The sequence below is a fragment of the Globicephala melas genome, chromosome 7 (genome assembly GCF_963455315.2).
Source record: "Globicephala melas chromosome 7, mGloMel1.2, whole genome shotgun sequence".
Lineage (NCBI taxonomy): Eukaryota > Metazoa > Chordata > Mammalia > Artiodactyla > Delphinidae > Globicephala > Globicephala melas.
Genome location: NC_083320.1, coordinates 72,681,020 through 72,695,051, shown reverse-complemented (window position 1 = coordinate 72,695,051; position 14,032 = coordinate 72,681,020). Strand labels below are relative to the sequence as shown.

At 36.7% G+C, this 14,032-nt stretch overlaps 1 protein-coding gene across 2 annotated transcripts in view; it reads right to left on the bottom strand.

Moving 5' to 3' along the window:
- The window catches only part of CCDC148 (coiled-coil domain containing 148), a 480,287-nt gene that overhangs the window by 372,576 nt on the left and 93,679 nt on the right, over positions 1–14,032 (bottom strand). For both annotated transcript variants that reach the window (XM_060302422.1, XM_060302421.1), the window contains exons 2-4: positions 11,906–11,968; positions 10,854–10,975; positions 1,710–1,813 (exon numbers count right to left, since the gene is read on the bottom strand). In XM_060302422.1, the coding sequence (XP_060158405.1) occupies positions 1,710–1,813; positions 10,854–10,975; positions 11,906–11,968 (289 nt within the window). The remainder of the gene's footprint in view (positions 1–1,709; positions 1,814–10,853; positions 10,976–11,905; positions 11,969–14,032) is intronic.

Here is a 14,032-nt window from a genome sequence, read left to right as displayed (position 1 = left end):
TAAATGAAACAAACCATGTAAAGTACTTAACATACGACGGCATACACTAAGTTACCCAGCAAAAGTCAGATGTCATTGGAGGCCCTTACCTGCTGGGGACCTGAAATTCGCAGATGGAAGTCACTTATGGTGATGAGTAAGAATATTTTACTTTCCATCTTTTATTAAAAGGGAATGTAGATTTTAAAGATTGAGAGACACTGATAGAATTTAAACTCCTGATTTTCTGGTGGTCCCTAAATCTCGAACTTTCTAGCCATTTCTCGAACTTTCCTCCTATCACTAATAGTTTTTAATTTCACTGAATACACATTGTAATTAGCCTACATTCTAGAATAACACAGAAAGTTATCTTGGAATTCTTTTTTTTTGTCCAATTTTCAACACTTACAAGTTTCAAGACATAACGTTATTACTTGAATATTCCTCATTTCCATCGCCTTTGTGTCATTCCAGGTCAGCCAAAAGAATTACTTTCCATAATGAAATCTATGTGCCTCCTTTATCTCACTCAAGAACAAGGTATATACACGGTAAGAAGGTGGAACAGCCAAGATAAAAAACTTTCTCCAGCATCCTTACATTTGAGCCTGCATCAGTGAGCACAATAATTAAAACTTCCTAATGGCTTTTGTTTTTAATGATATTTCAATTATGCAAATCTAAAAAAAAATTTCCAATGGGCTCAAAAGTTCTCTCCATAAAAGGTGACATTTTGAGGGATAAAATGGGCCTGATTTGTTTCTATAGTGGAAGTATGAATGACAAAGTCTATATAATTTTGTTTTTCTCTGTTTTAAGTTATGTAATGATGTAAAACTATTTCCAATCATGAGTCTTTTATGTCACATTTAGGAATTACTTGCCAGAATAGGAAACTCCTATCAATTTGAAAAGTACCCATGTCAAAAGTGAAGTTAATGGTATTTGGAAATTTAGCTTAGAATGAGACCACAAAATTATCTATTTTTATATAAAATATATGCTTACAAGCATATATTTTAAAAAGTATACTTTATAAATACCACCATCATTAAAACTAATATATATGCCTTAAAAAGAGGGGAAACACATCTGCCTTCACTTTCTGGTTGACCTTTGAAAAAAAATTTATTTCTCAAAGATTACATTTAAGATCAAGTATAAAATCATTATTTTGTTTTAACTCATCTTGAAGTGACTGTTGGAAATAATAGTAAAAGTCAAAAATCCAAACTGAACAAGTTAGTCATGATGCCGTTACATTTAGAAATCACTCAACTTGAATCCCTTAGTTCATTTACTGAAAGCATTTAATCTGTCTCTATGTATCCTACGTAAAGATGAATATAATGGGATGCTTGTCCTTGAGAAGTTTATCACCTCATAAGAAGACAAATATGTAAGCAAAACATTATAGTCCAAAATACTAAGTATAATATAAATAAATACATGTATGAATGGGAGTGCAGAAGAGTAAGTGATTAGCAGACATAAAAGATTATCTTTCTTTTTTTCCTAAGGAAAGGAAAAGCCATATTAATATATTCACTGGATTCCAAATTAAACTGAAGAAATGAAAGGATTTTAATTTAACTCACATTCAACTGTAACTTTAAATTTTGATTATAATAGTTTAATAAATATGGAAATTTACAGAACATCTACCTAGGTAAGTGCATCTCAGTAATTCCTGCATGTTCTTAATTGAGGTTTCTCTCAGTTCTTACCTGACTTCATTTAGCCTTTGGTGTTCTTGCCACCACACTTGCTTGTGTTGCTTTATTAGTGTTTGCTCTTTAGATATCTTTGAAGTCTGCACTGCTTTTCTGATCTAGATTTAAAGGAACAAAAGAGGAGCAATTTCCATGTCTTTTAAGTGTTTTCCACAATAAAAATGTTTAATCTGTAATTTCTAAGTTAAATACTTATTCTTTTTCAATCCTATTCGTGCATTTTCTAACATTAGCACCTTTCTAAAGGTGAAGTAATTCTATTTTCCGTACATACAATAAATAACACCTTAATTCATCTAGCCCCAGAAAATCTGCAAGAGTATTCCATATATTTTCTTGCCTGTTTACACATCTTCCCTGCCAGGCATCATAGGCACCATTATTCCTATGTTACAGATGAGGACAGTGAAGTTCAGAGAGGTTAAAAGACTTGGTCAAGACCATCAAACTCATAAACAGCAGAATCACATAGAACCTCAGTGTTCAGATTGGTGTTTTTTTTTTTTTGCGGTATGCGGGCCTCTCACTGTTGTGGCCTCTCCCGTTGCGGAGCACAGGCTCCAGACGCGCAGGCTCAGCGTCCATGGATCACGGGCCTAGACGTTCCGCGCCATGTGGGATCTTCCCGGACCGGGGCACGAACCCGTGTCCCCTGCATCGGCAGGCGGACTCTCAACCACTGTGCCACCAGGGAAGCCCCAGATTGGTTTTATGTGATCCTTCAGCACTGGATGGGAAAAGGTCATTGGATAAGTTATTAGGAGGCCTGGCTTTAGTCTCAGCTTCAGTATCTACTAGAAATGTGACCTTGAACTGTATATACAATTTTAATCTTTCAACTCCATGACTTTGTAAATAAAATTTTAAACTAAAACTTAAATTTTAAATTTCAGGCAAATCTTTATTTGAAGGTACTAAACAAGGAAACAGTGAAAAATCAGGTAGCATTGAAACCCAAATTTTCAACTAAATTTAAATTTTTCCCGAATTTTATGACTTTTAAAAAATGCTTTTGGGTTTGTGTTGATAAGATATGTCAGGCCTGGGTCTGTTTACCTCAAGATCCATTCTTGGCCATTTTCCTCGTCTGCTCCACATCAGAGAGCAGCCTGCGTTTCTCAGACACCCCTAGCAACTGCCTTCCAGCTGGGTTCAGCCAAAGGGAGACATTGGTAGTGGGAGATTGGAGGGAGGGAGGGAGGGAGGAAGGGAGAAGCCAAAGGATTACTCACTTCTCCTGCCTTCTCTCTCCCAGAGGGGTCTCCACAAGCATCTGCATCTTCTCCATTGCACCAACATTTCTTGACATTTCTATTATGGTTCTAACTATCTCTGGGTAACCTCCGCCTATGGGATGTACTACAACCTTGCTTCTTCTAAATGTCCCTCCAACCCAGGCAAGGCAATGACTCACTTCTGTTCTAATCCCTGTGTTGGTTCACAGTCCTCTGGCTTCTCAGCTCTATCACCTGTGTAACCATTTCCTGCATTAAAGACCCCCCTATTCTAAATCCTTAAGTGGTTAGACTCTGACTGACATGTCCATGCTGAACTTGTGTATTTCATATTAATACTTTTAAACATCTATAAAAGTGTTAATCTGAAATCAGAAACTTGATGAAATATGCATATTTTATATTTTCCCTGTTACTAGAATACTTAGTACCCTGAAAGGCTTAACAGATCAATACTGAAGACATAAAAACTTAAGGAGAAAAGTTCTAAAACGACTATAATGCATGCTATTTCTAGCTGTCATTCACTGATTACCATAAGCTTGAGTTTATCTTTCCACTGTTCTGGTTACTGATTCAAAATTAGGGGTATAGGGCTTCCCTGGTGGCGCAGTGGTTGAGAGTCCGCCTGCCGATGCAGGGGAAACGGGTTCGTGCCCCGGTCCGGGAAGATCCCACATGCCGCAGAGCGGCTAGGCCCGTGAGTCATGGCTGCTGAGCCTGCGGCGTCCGGAGCCTGTGCTCCGCAACGGGAGAGGCCACAACAGTGAGAGGCCCGCGTACTGCAAAAAAAAAAAAGAAAAAAAAAAATCAAGGGTATAAGAAAACAAAATAACCCAAACATTACTTAAAAAAACACAAAGTTGGGGCTTCCCTGGTGGCGCAGTGATTGAGAGTCCGCCTGCCGATGCAGGGGACACGGGTTCGTGCCCCGGTCCGGGAAGATCCCACATGCCGCGGAGTGGCTGGGCCCGTGAGCCATGGCTGCTGGGCCTGCGCGTCCGGAGCCTGTGCTCCGCGACGGGAGAGGCCACAGCAGTGAGAGGCCCACGTACCGCAAAAAAAAAAAAAAAAAAAAAAAAAAAAAAAAAAACCACAAAGGCAAAGGCAAATCTTTTCTTAAGAGTGCTACAATTATGAAATTTAGGAGAAAAGTACATTTAAATCAGAACAGGAGGGACATCCCTGGTGGTGCAGTGGTTAAGAATCCGCCTGCCATTGCAGGGGACATGGGTTCGATCCCTGGTCCGGGAAGATCCCACATGCCGTGGAGCAACTAAGTCCCTACACCACAACTCCTGTGGCTTGTGCTCTAGAGCCCGCAAGCCACAACTACTGAGCCCATGTGACACAACTACTGAAGCCCGCGTGCCTAGAGTCCGTGCTCTGCAACAAGAGAAGCCACCACAGTGAGAAGCACACGCACTGCAACGAAGAGTAGCCCAGGCTCGCCACAACTAGAGAAAGCCCACACACAGCAATGAAGACCCAATGAAGCCACAAGTAAATAAATAAAATAAATAAATTTATTAAATAAATAAATAAGTCAGAACAGGACATTGCAGGAAAACATACAGCCATCTCTCTATTTCGCAGAAAAAATAAAAGTATATATGTAGTGTTTCTAAAATCAGACACTTGTGTTTGCTTGAAGAATGCCTAAAACTCATTCCAACTATTTACCATCTATAGTCTCTGAAGTTTGTTGCAGCAGGCACAACTTTTAAAATTAGATTTCTTTGACATATTTGGTCCATACTGTACAAAAAAATTAAAACACATTGGTGAAAGATGTAGACACATTTCTATAATTAAAAAAAAAATCAATGCTACTGCCTTTGGTCCCAGGGAAAGGCCAATTAAGTAGACTATAAAAGTGAAAATAAAGCTACAGTTTTTCACTAGACACTTTGAATATTTTGCAGAACATCCTGAGTTTTTTGTAAATTCACTCATTGACTCTACTTCTATCTTTGGCCAAATTTTTTTTAAAAATAAAGTTTTTAAACAAGAAGATTTAAAATTGTATCTTTTTCAATAGTTTCTAGGGGATTCCAATTCATTTTGCTGAGCAATAAGCCATTTGAAAGCAATATTTTAGGTGGATGATGATTTATGCAAAATGCTGATGAATTAAAATTTACAAAAGTAATACATTCGAAAGTAGTTTATTGTGATGAGCCAAGATAATAAAACCCTAAATAGGTACCCTGAAATACCGTGAAAGCCCTTTGGGCCAGATGATCCATCTTTAGATATAAACAACAGTAATTAGTGGACAATTTAAGTGTTGGTTACATGTACCTATGTCAAAATTCATTGATATGTACACTTTAGATTTGTGTACTTCACTATATGTGAGTTATAACTCAATACAGAACTGAAGAAATAAAAATTTTTTAAAAACTATACTAAGATGCAATTCCTCATCTATCAGGTTGGCGAAAACTAAAATATTTAACAAAACACTGTGTGAGGCTATGGGAAAACATGTTCTCTCTCTTATGTTGCTAGTGGGAATACAAAATGATGCAACCCCCCCGTAGAAGGGAATTTGGAGTTTCATATGGATTTATCCTTTGACCAAGCAATCTTACCTATAGAAATCTACCTGAAAACTGTATTGGCCGAAGTATAAAAAGATAGGTGAACAAAGCTATTCACTGCAGCACAATTTATAATAGAAAAAGACAAGCGCAGAGATTCTGTCAATAAGTGTTCTTACCGAAATAAATTGAACTTGAATCTTATCAAGTCTCCAGATATAACTACCAATTACTGGAAATACAAGAGATAGGAAAATATGTTTAATGACACCACCAGGATGTAATCAGCAAAATCCAGACTGTAAGAAACTATAAAGGATAAACACTACAATTTCTTCAAAAATTAAATTATAAGAATACAAGAGGATGGGGCTTCCCTGGTGGCACAGTGGTTAAGAATCCGCCTGCCAATACCGGGGACATGGGTTCGAGCCCTGGTCCGGGGAGATCCCACATGGTGCGGAGCAGCTAAGTCCCTGCACCACAACTACTGAAGCCCAGGCACCTAGAGCCCGTGCTTTGCAACAAGAGAAGCCACTGAAATGAGAAGCCCGTGCACTGCAACAAAGAGTAGCCCCTGCTCACCACAACTAGAGAAAGTCCGTGCACAGCAACGAAGACCCAACGCAGCCAAAAATACATAAATAAAATAAAATAAATTTATATTAAAAAAAAGGACACAAGAGGATGGAGGAAGAAACCTAAAAAATTAAAATCAATTGTAATATATGGATATTATTTAGATACTAATTTGAATAAACTTTAAGAAAAAAATTTGGAGACAATCAGGGAAATTTAACACTGATTATTTGAAATTATTAAGAAATCATGAACATTTTAATAGTAATGGTATTGTAGGGTTTGGGGTTTTATAGCCCTAATCTTTTAGAGATACTGCTGAAATATTTATGGTGAATAATATGATGTCTGAAATTTCAAAATAATCTGGTGCAGAGGGAAGTCATAGGTGGGAGTACAGAAGAAATAACGGCCAAGAGTTGTTCATAGTTGAAGCTGGATAATGTTACGTGGAGATTAATGATACCATTCACTCCAATTTTGCATATTTTTGCAATTTTCCATAATATAGTGTTTTAAAAAAAGAATTAGTAGATAGATTACTTGAGTTGGACAAGAAATATTCATTCTTGCTAAGCAAAGAAATTCAAATAAAAATAATTGTAAAGATCTCTTTTGTACTTAAACTGGGAATGAACAGTTAACATATAATGTACCAAAAATTGGTCTCAATTTTCAGCCCACATCTACTATTTGGCTTCAGGTTCAGTCTCAGCCTTTGAAAGACTAGATTACTCAATGTGCACATCAGTGTCTCATCTGGCATCCTGGAATTTGTGCATGATCAATAACACAGCAATTATATAGGTCACTATCACATCTAATCAGTATAACAATACCGGCCAAACGAATCAGGCAAGACTTCCTAATTTATTTTTAATTAAAAATACTATTAATTTCTTTTCAAATATAGCTAAGCATTCTAGATGTAACTTGAAGCAAAAATCTTATGTGCTTTTTAAAAAATTAATTAATTAATTAATTTTTGGCCGCGTTGTGTCTTCGTTGCTGCGCACGGGCTTTCTCTAGTTGCAGCAAATGGAGGCTACTCTTCGTTGCAGTGCACGGGCATCTCATTGCGGTGACTTCTCTAGTTGTGAAGCACGGGCTCTAGGCGCATGGGCTTCAGTAGTTGTGGCATGCGGGCTCAGTAGCTGTGGCGCACGGGCTTATTTGCTCCGTGGCATGTGGGATCTTCCCAGACCAGGGATCGAACCCATCTCCCCTGCATTGGCAGGCAGGTCTTAACCACTGCGCAACCAGGGAAGTCCTTCTTATGTGCTTTATATGTTAACATTCTATCATTCAGCTTGAGTATGTTTACATTTAATATTGTCACAGTAAAGTGCCGTAGTAATAATGATTGTTAAAGCTGTTAATTTCATGTGCAAAAAAATGGGCATATTTAATTAGTAAAAAAAAATTGGGAGTTGACTGATAATTAATACAAATATTAAGAGAGAATGTGTTAACTATGTAACATTAAGAATAAAATATTCTTCAGTCAACACATATTTCATAAAATGTTAAACAATAATATAAGAAAGGATAACAGAGACAATATTATCATAATTCCAGTTGATGTAAGCTGTTTGATATATTAGCATTCATAACATTAAACAAAATAAATTTTAAGAATTGTATTTAATTTTCAGTTATCTAATTCCATTTAAGCCATGTATCTTTCAAGAAAAAGCCCTATTTGGGAATTGTTCACATCTTACAAGAAAAAATTAAAAGCAAAATGTCAAGTTGATATCTCTAAATTAAATGAGAAGGGAAGAGTCCAAAAATCATGAAAATGACATTCCCAATAAATCTTCCTTAAACTAGATATAATAAAAAATGAAGATTGTATAAAGGAAAGAAGACTGTTTGAAAATGATGAGGTATCCAGGACATATTTTGTTCCCACTGACCAAATTCAAAACAATGGATATTACAAAAATGCTTTCAAAGGAAAATTATTTATTATTATGAATCGATGGAGACTAAAAATGGAAGCAAAAAGCTTGTCAAAATGATTGCTACAGAATGTGAACCATTTTCAGTAGTTGATGGCAAGAGATTTTTTGAGATTTGCCAAGCTATGAATCCCAGGTACCAAGTTATTTCTAGAAAATATATAACTAAAAAGCTTCTTCATGAATGATATTCTGTGAACAAAAAGGTTATTGATGTTATTTAAAATGTCAGTTGAGAGTGATCATCCATTTAACCTCATAAATGTATAACACAGTGACCAGAGAAGCACTATAGTTAGCTGACAGTGCTAAGAAATTATTGTCCCTGAACTTAATGTCAAACTCAAAAAACCACATTAATAATTTAAAATTTTAAATATGTTTACTCTTTGATAGAAATCCTATCATCAAAGAGAAATTCACTTTGACCAAATATTGATTTTAACATTCAACGATTCCCCATTCATCCAAAATGTGCATCTGGATAGAGGAATAGATAGATGGACAGACAGATGGATGAACAGATATATAGATAATATTTGGAATATATATATGAACATATATGTACAGTCAACCTTGAACAACACAGGTTTGAACTGCATGGGTCCACTTATATGTGCACTGTTTTCACTAAACACTACAGTATCACACAATCTGCAGCTGGTTAAATCTGAGGATGTACAGCCATAGATATAGAGCAACCTTGGATTCAGAGGGCTGACTAGGAGAGCTAACTATAAATTATACACAGATTTTCTTCCAATAGATGGTCAGCACCCCTAACCCTCGCATTGCTCAAGAGTCAACTGTACACATTCCAATACTGAAAAGGGTGCAGACAAAATGTTTGTAGTGGCAACTTTACTACAACAGTACTTTGGGAGAGAACTAAAAAACATTCATACTTTTTGGCCCAGACATCCCAATCACGGGAATTTATCCACATAAAGTGTCTATGCATGAAGATATTTATGGAAACATGATTTCCAATATCACAAACTTGGATACAACCTAAATATCCAAAAATTGGAATGTGATAAGGTATTCATCTTTTTCTATTTGGAGTACTCATCACTCCTGTTTTTGTTTGGCTAATTCTTATTGTCCTTGAGATTCCAATTACAATGTTACTTCCTTGGAAAAGCCTTCCCACCCATTTAGGATCAAGTCCTGTTATTATACACAAGACAGCCTTTTTTATTGGAGTTTATATTTAATATAATTTTTTTTCAGGGCTTATTTGATAAACACTGGCTTCTCTCCTCCCTCTCTCCTGCAAATAGTACACCCCATGAGGGTAGGTGTTATATATTGTTCACCATTATATATTCAAGGCACATAATAAGTATTTATTATATGTATCAATACATATGTGTATAGATGGTATATATACAACAGATCAGTACAGAGGTCAGAAATATGAAAATAGTTTTATTAGGATGATAGTTATGTAAGTGATTTTGCCATAAAATTTCTTTGAATAACTTTAAATTATTTTAAAGCTATATCTGAAACAAACAAATAATGCCCTACTTTTTAAGTGGTCTCCTTAGTTTGAGGAGACATAGCTCATGAATATATGGTAATTTCCCCAGAATAGGGTATCAAATGTGCCTTGAAATCATGAGAGTTGCCTTTTTAGAAAGACATTAACAATAAAAAGCTATGTAAAACTAATATAACACAAAAATATTAAATATACATGAAAGCTTGTAAATTGCTAAATATGTTGCTTTGCTAAACCAGATTTTTTAATTTAACCAAGCAATGAAAATGCTGTTTATAATGTACTCTATCATTTGCATAAGAGGGAAACATACTGCCTGAATAATCCTAAACCCATCCATGGTCCTAAAATACTGTGCACAATCACTTGCACATAAACCTCTTTCAAATCTAGTCGAGGCTCACCTCTTCTTAGATCAGGGCAAAAAGGGAATTCGAGAAAAGAGAGGCACCTGGGGGCATACTTTGTATGGTGTTGCAGAAGGAGCTTTAAATTAGATGATAATCCATGGCTAGCACTTACTAGCAATTTTTATTTTTTTTAGATTATGTTAGAAATTGTTGAAAATTAATGAGATAGCTATCTTTCTAAAAATAAAGTTGAATTCAGGCCTCATGTGGTTGTTAAGAACATTAAATGAGTAATGCATGTAGACTACATAGCACAGTGTCTGAGAGCATTCAATAAATGTTGCTATTCACAGGGCTTCCCTGGTGGCGCAGTGGTTAAGAATCTGCCTGCCAGTGCAGGGGGACACGGGTTTGTGCCCTGGTCCAGGAAGATCCCACATGCCGTGGAGCAACTAAGCCCGTGCGTCACAACTACTGAGCCTGTGCTCTAGAGCCCAGAAGTCACAACTACTGAGCCCTCAAGCCACAACTACTGAGCCTGTGTGCTGCAACTACTGAAGCCCGTGCGCCTAGAGCCTGTGTTCCACAACAAGAGAAGCCACCGCAATGAGAAGCCCGTGCACCGCAACATAGAGTAGCCCCCGCTCGCCACAAATAAAGTGCACATGCAGCAACGAAGACCCAACACAGCCAAAAAAATAAAGAAACAGGAAAATAAAAATGTTGCTATTCACTATTACCAATAGTTGGAAGATTCTAAAAACTATTTAGAATGTTATTTATTTTCACATTTCATTGTAACTACCATTTTACTTTCTAGCAATTCAATTTTCCAAAACTAGAAAACACACACACACACACACACACACACACACACACACACACACACACACACACACACACACACACACACACACACACACACACACACACACACACACACACACCCCTTCTAACCTTTAGCTCCGTAGAGGCAGAAGCTAATTTTTTTGCTTCGGTTAATGCATGCAATTGTTGATAGTCTACTGGTTTATACTTGGTGCTTCTCATTTCATTTTTCATACGAAATACCAGATTATCTGTTTTTCATCAAAAACAGAAAATGACAAAGAAATAGTACTATGTTATTGGAAGTCAAAATAGAATTATGGCAACATGTTGACTGCAGGTCTTATTTTTAAAGATTTTTAAGCAAATATGAGAAGTAATATATTGCAATATTTGTAGTATATTTGAACCTCAATTTCTGGAAATTTAAAAAATATTACCACTATATTCCTTGCATAAAATTACTTCTAAAAGGGCATAAAAGGAATACTTCCATTTAAGTTAGTACATTGAGAATTTTAGAAAATTATATTGTCAAGTTACAAAGTGTGACCATTCTTTTTATTTAAAATGTGTTAGTCATCAACTGTGAATATTTAAGTATCACATTCTTATGAATCAAATTAAGTAAATAGAATTTTTAAAGTCATAGCTGCATTTTTAACTTAGAAAAATTGATTTCAATTAAATACGAAAAAAGGTTGAAACTGAAACCTAAAAAATTTAATAGGCCAGATAAGATTAAAATGATACAAAATGTTTGGGCAGCCATTCTCCATCCAAGCATATAAAATGTCCTAGTTTAGTTTGATACTAACTATTTTGGTAAAGTAAAACATAGGTAGAGGATACTCTAAGGCCAAGTAGCATGAAGTATAAAAATTTGGGTAATTCAAGCATCATTGCCTCAATGATGTGAAAAATTCAGCTGTGCATTGTAAGGCGATTAAGATTTATTAAGTATATCATGGATCACATGACTGCAAGAAGCTCCCAAACGATTTAAGGACAAGCACAGGAGAGAATGGTTGGCCTGACTATTGTAGGGGAACTGGAGAAATCTTCAATGTGACCAAAAAATGAACCTTCCATTATTAAACTTTTGAAAATCAACATTCCAACTTTATATCACCAATAATCCACCATAAATCATAAAACAGGCTTAGAAGTAGAAAAAATACCTGAGGTATCATTTTTCTGAACTGTCATGAATGGTCGGTCTCTTTTATCCATGTTTTCCATATCTGTCAAGGAAACAAAAGAGAGCTAATAACATTTTACAATGTAATTTTAAAAACTGTTTTAAAGATATGTTCATTGTAGTGATTTTTGAAATAAGGTCCAGGACCGGATGCCATAACTCCATGTATTTTATTAAAATTTGTTTCTCTTTGCTCCTAGAAGCCTCCTTCCATTAGTTTTTTCTCTTTGTGCTTTTCCTGATCTTGGTTTCTCCAACCAATCTCTTATCTCTTAGTTACCCTCTCTTGGATTGTCCCAGTGACTGGTAAATATTTTGTGATTAAAAAATTGTGTATGTTTTATCTTGAGTTCTCGAGAGGAAAGAAACACCTAAATTAAAGAATAAAGCAGCTAGGCAAATTACTTATTACTTCTCTTCAGCAATGCAGTACTTGTGGTGGATATGGGGATGTGCAATCCACTTCTAGAAAGCACTTGATGCTTACCTGTCACCAGCTTCAGGGTTGGACTCAGCTGCAGAGAACAGCCTTGCCCAAAGGCACACCATTCCTGGGGTAGCCTATACCCAATGACAGAGTGAGGCAAGGATGTAAAGACCCAGCAGTTTGGGCTTAATGCAGGTCACTCTGATGGGCAATATTTGCTCCAGAGCTCCCTTCGGGGTTGACCCACACTTCGTTGGACCTGCATTGAAATTGAGTTTTTTATTTGCCCAATCTTGCTTCTCCCTTCTTCCTTTCACAGGTATGGGTTCCTGATAAATATCTAGCACTCCAAACTCTGCCTCAGCGTCTCCTTCCTAAGAACCCAACCTGAGGAGCACCAAACTGAACTGACATCTTTTTATGGCACCCCCAGGGCAAGATACTAGTCAAGTGGTTCTTTAAATAACAGAACACATTTTTCATACATTTTCGTTCCATATCTACTGGGTTGAACTGATCATGTCTAGTGGCCTTTGCAGTAACCTAAATCTTCTTAAATGGAAGAAGAAGTCACACAAGTCCATGATTTTCAGAAACTCTGCCAAGTTACCAAGAATCACGGAGATTGCTCACCAGCTTTAGGAATCTAGGGATAAACCTCAGTGTGTAATTTCTATAGGGTCTCTTGTTTTAAGCCTTTGATAATATTGACAATCCTCATAGCATCTGCCTTCTACTCATACCCATATCCTATCCATTAAGATTCTTTTTCACTCTGGAAGATTTTGCACATCTAATCTGTCCACCTGCATTGCCTCAAGCTCCCATCACCTCCTGCCTGGATGACAGAGGCATTCTACTTTGTACCTTTACAGTGCATTCTCCAAACAGCAGCCCAAGTAACCTCTTAAAAACTCTAAGCTGACCTTGTTGAATCCCTTCAATTGTACCCATACCCTTTAAGATAGTATCCAAACTTCTTTAAATGGCCTATAAGGCCCTGGATGATCTTGCCTTTGATCATCTCTCTACCCTCATCTCATTCACACATTCCAACCACACTGGTCTTTCTATTTCTCAAACATACCAAGTTCATTCTGCTTCAAGGCCTTCCCACTTGCAGTTCCCTCTGGTATTTAAGGTGAGGGCTTTGGTCATGTTGGAGACTTACTCAGTTTTCCTGGGACTCGCCCACGTATACAAGCTATTAAACTTTAGTGTGATTTTCCCCTGTTAATCTGTCTCATGTCAATTTAATTATTAGAACAACCAGAAGAACCTAGAACGGTAGAGGAAAATTCTTCTTCCCCAACACTATATGGTTCAAACTTAACTATGACCTTGATAAAATAAAATTTGTATCTGAGGGCAAGACAAAAAAAATTTAAACAAAATTTTCATCTGCCTGCTTGGCCCTCTTCCCTCCCCTGCAGAGTGTACTGTGCATCTGCATTAACCAGACCTCCTCAGGAGATCACCTTTCTCCTTAATCTTTTAATGGGTTATGATGACCCACTATTAGCTTTGTAAGCACAGATCCGGATTGTGTAATCTGTCATTTGACTTATAACTCTATGTCTCAGAAATTTATATAACTGTGCTTTGACATATAACTGGTGGAACAGCCCTCAGAGCTTTCTGAAAGACTGTCTCCAGGTAATAATCTTCAGGATGGCTCAA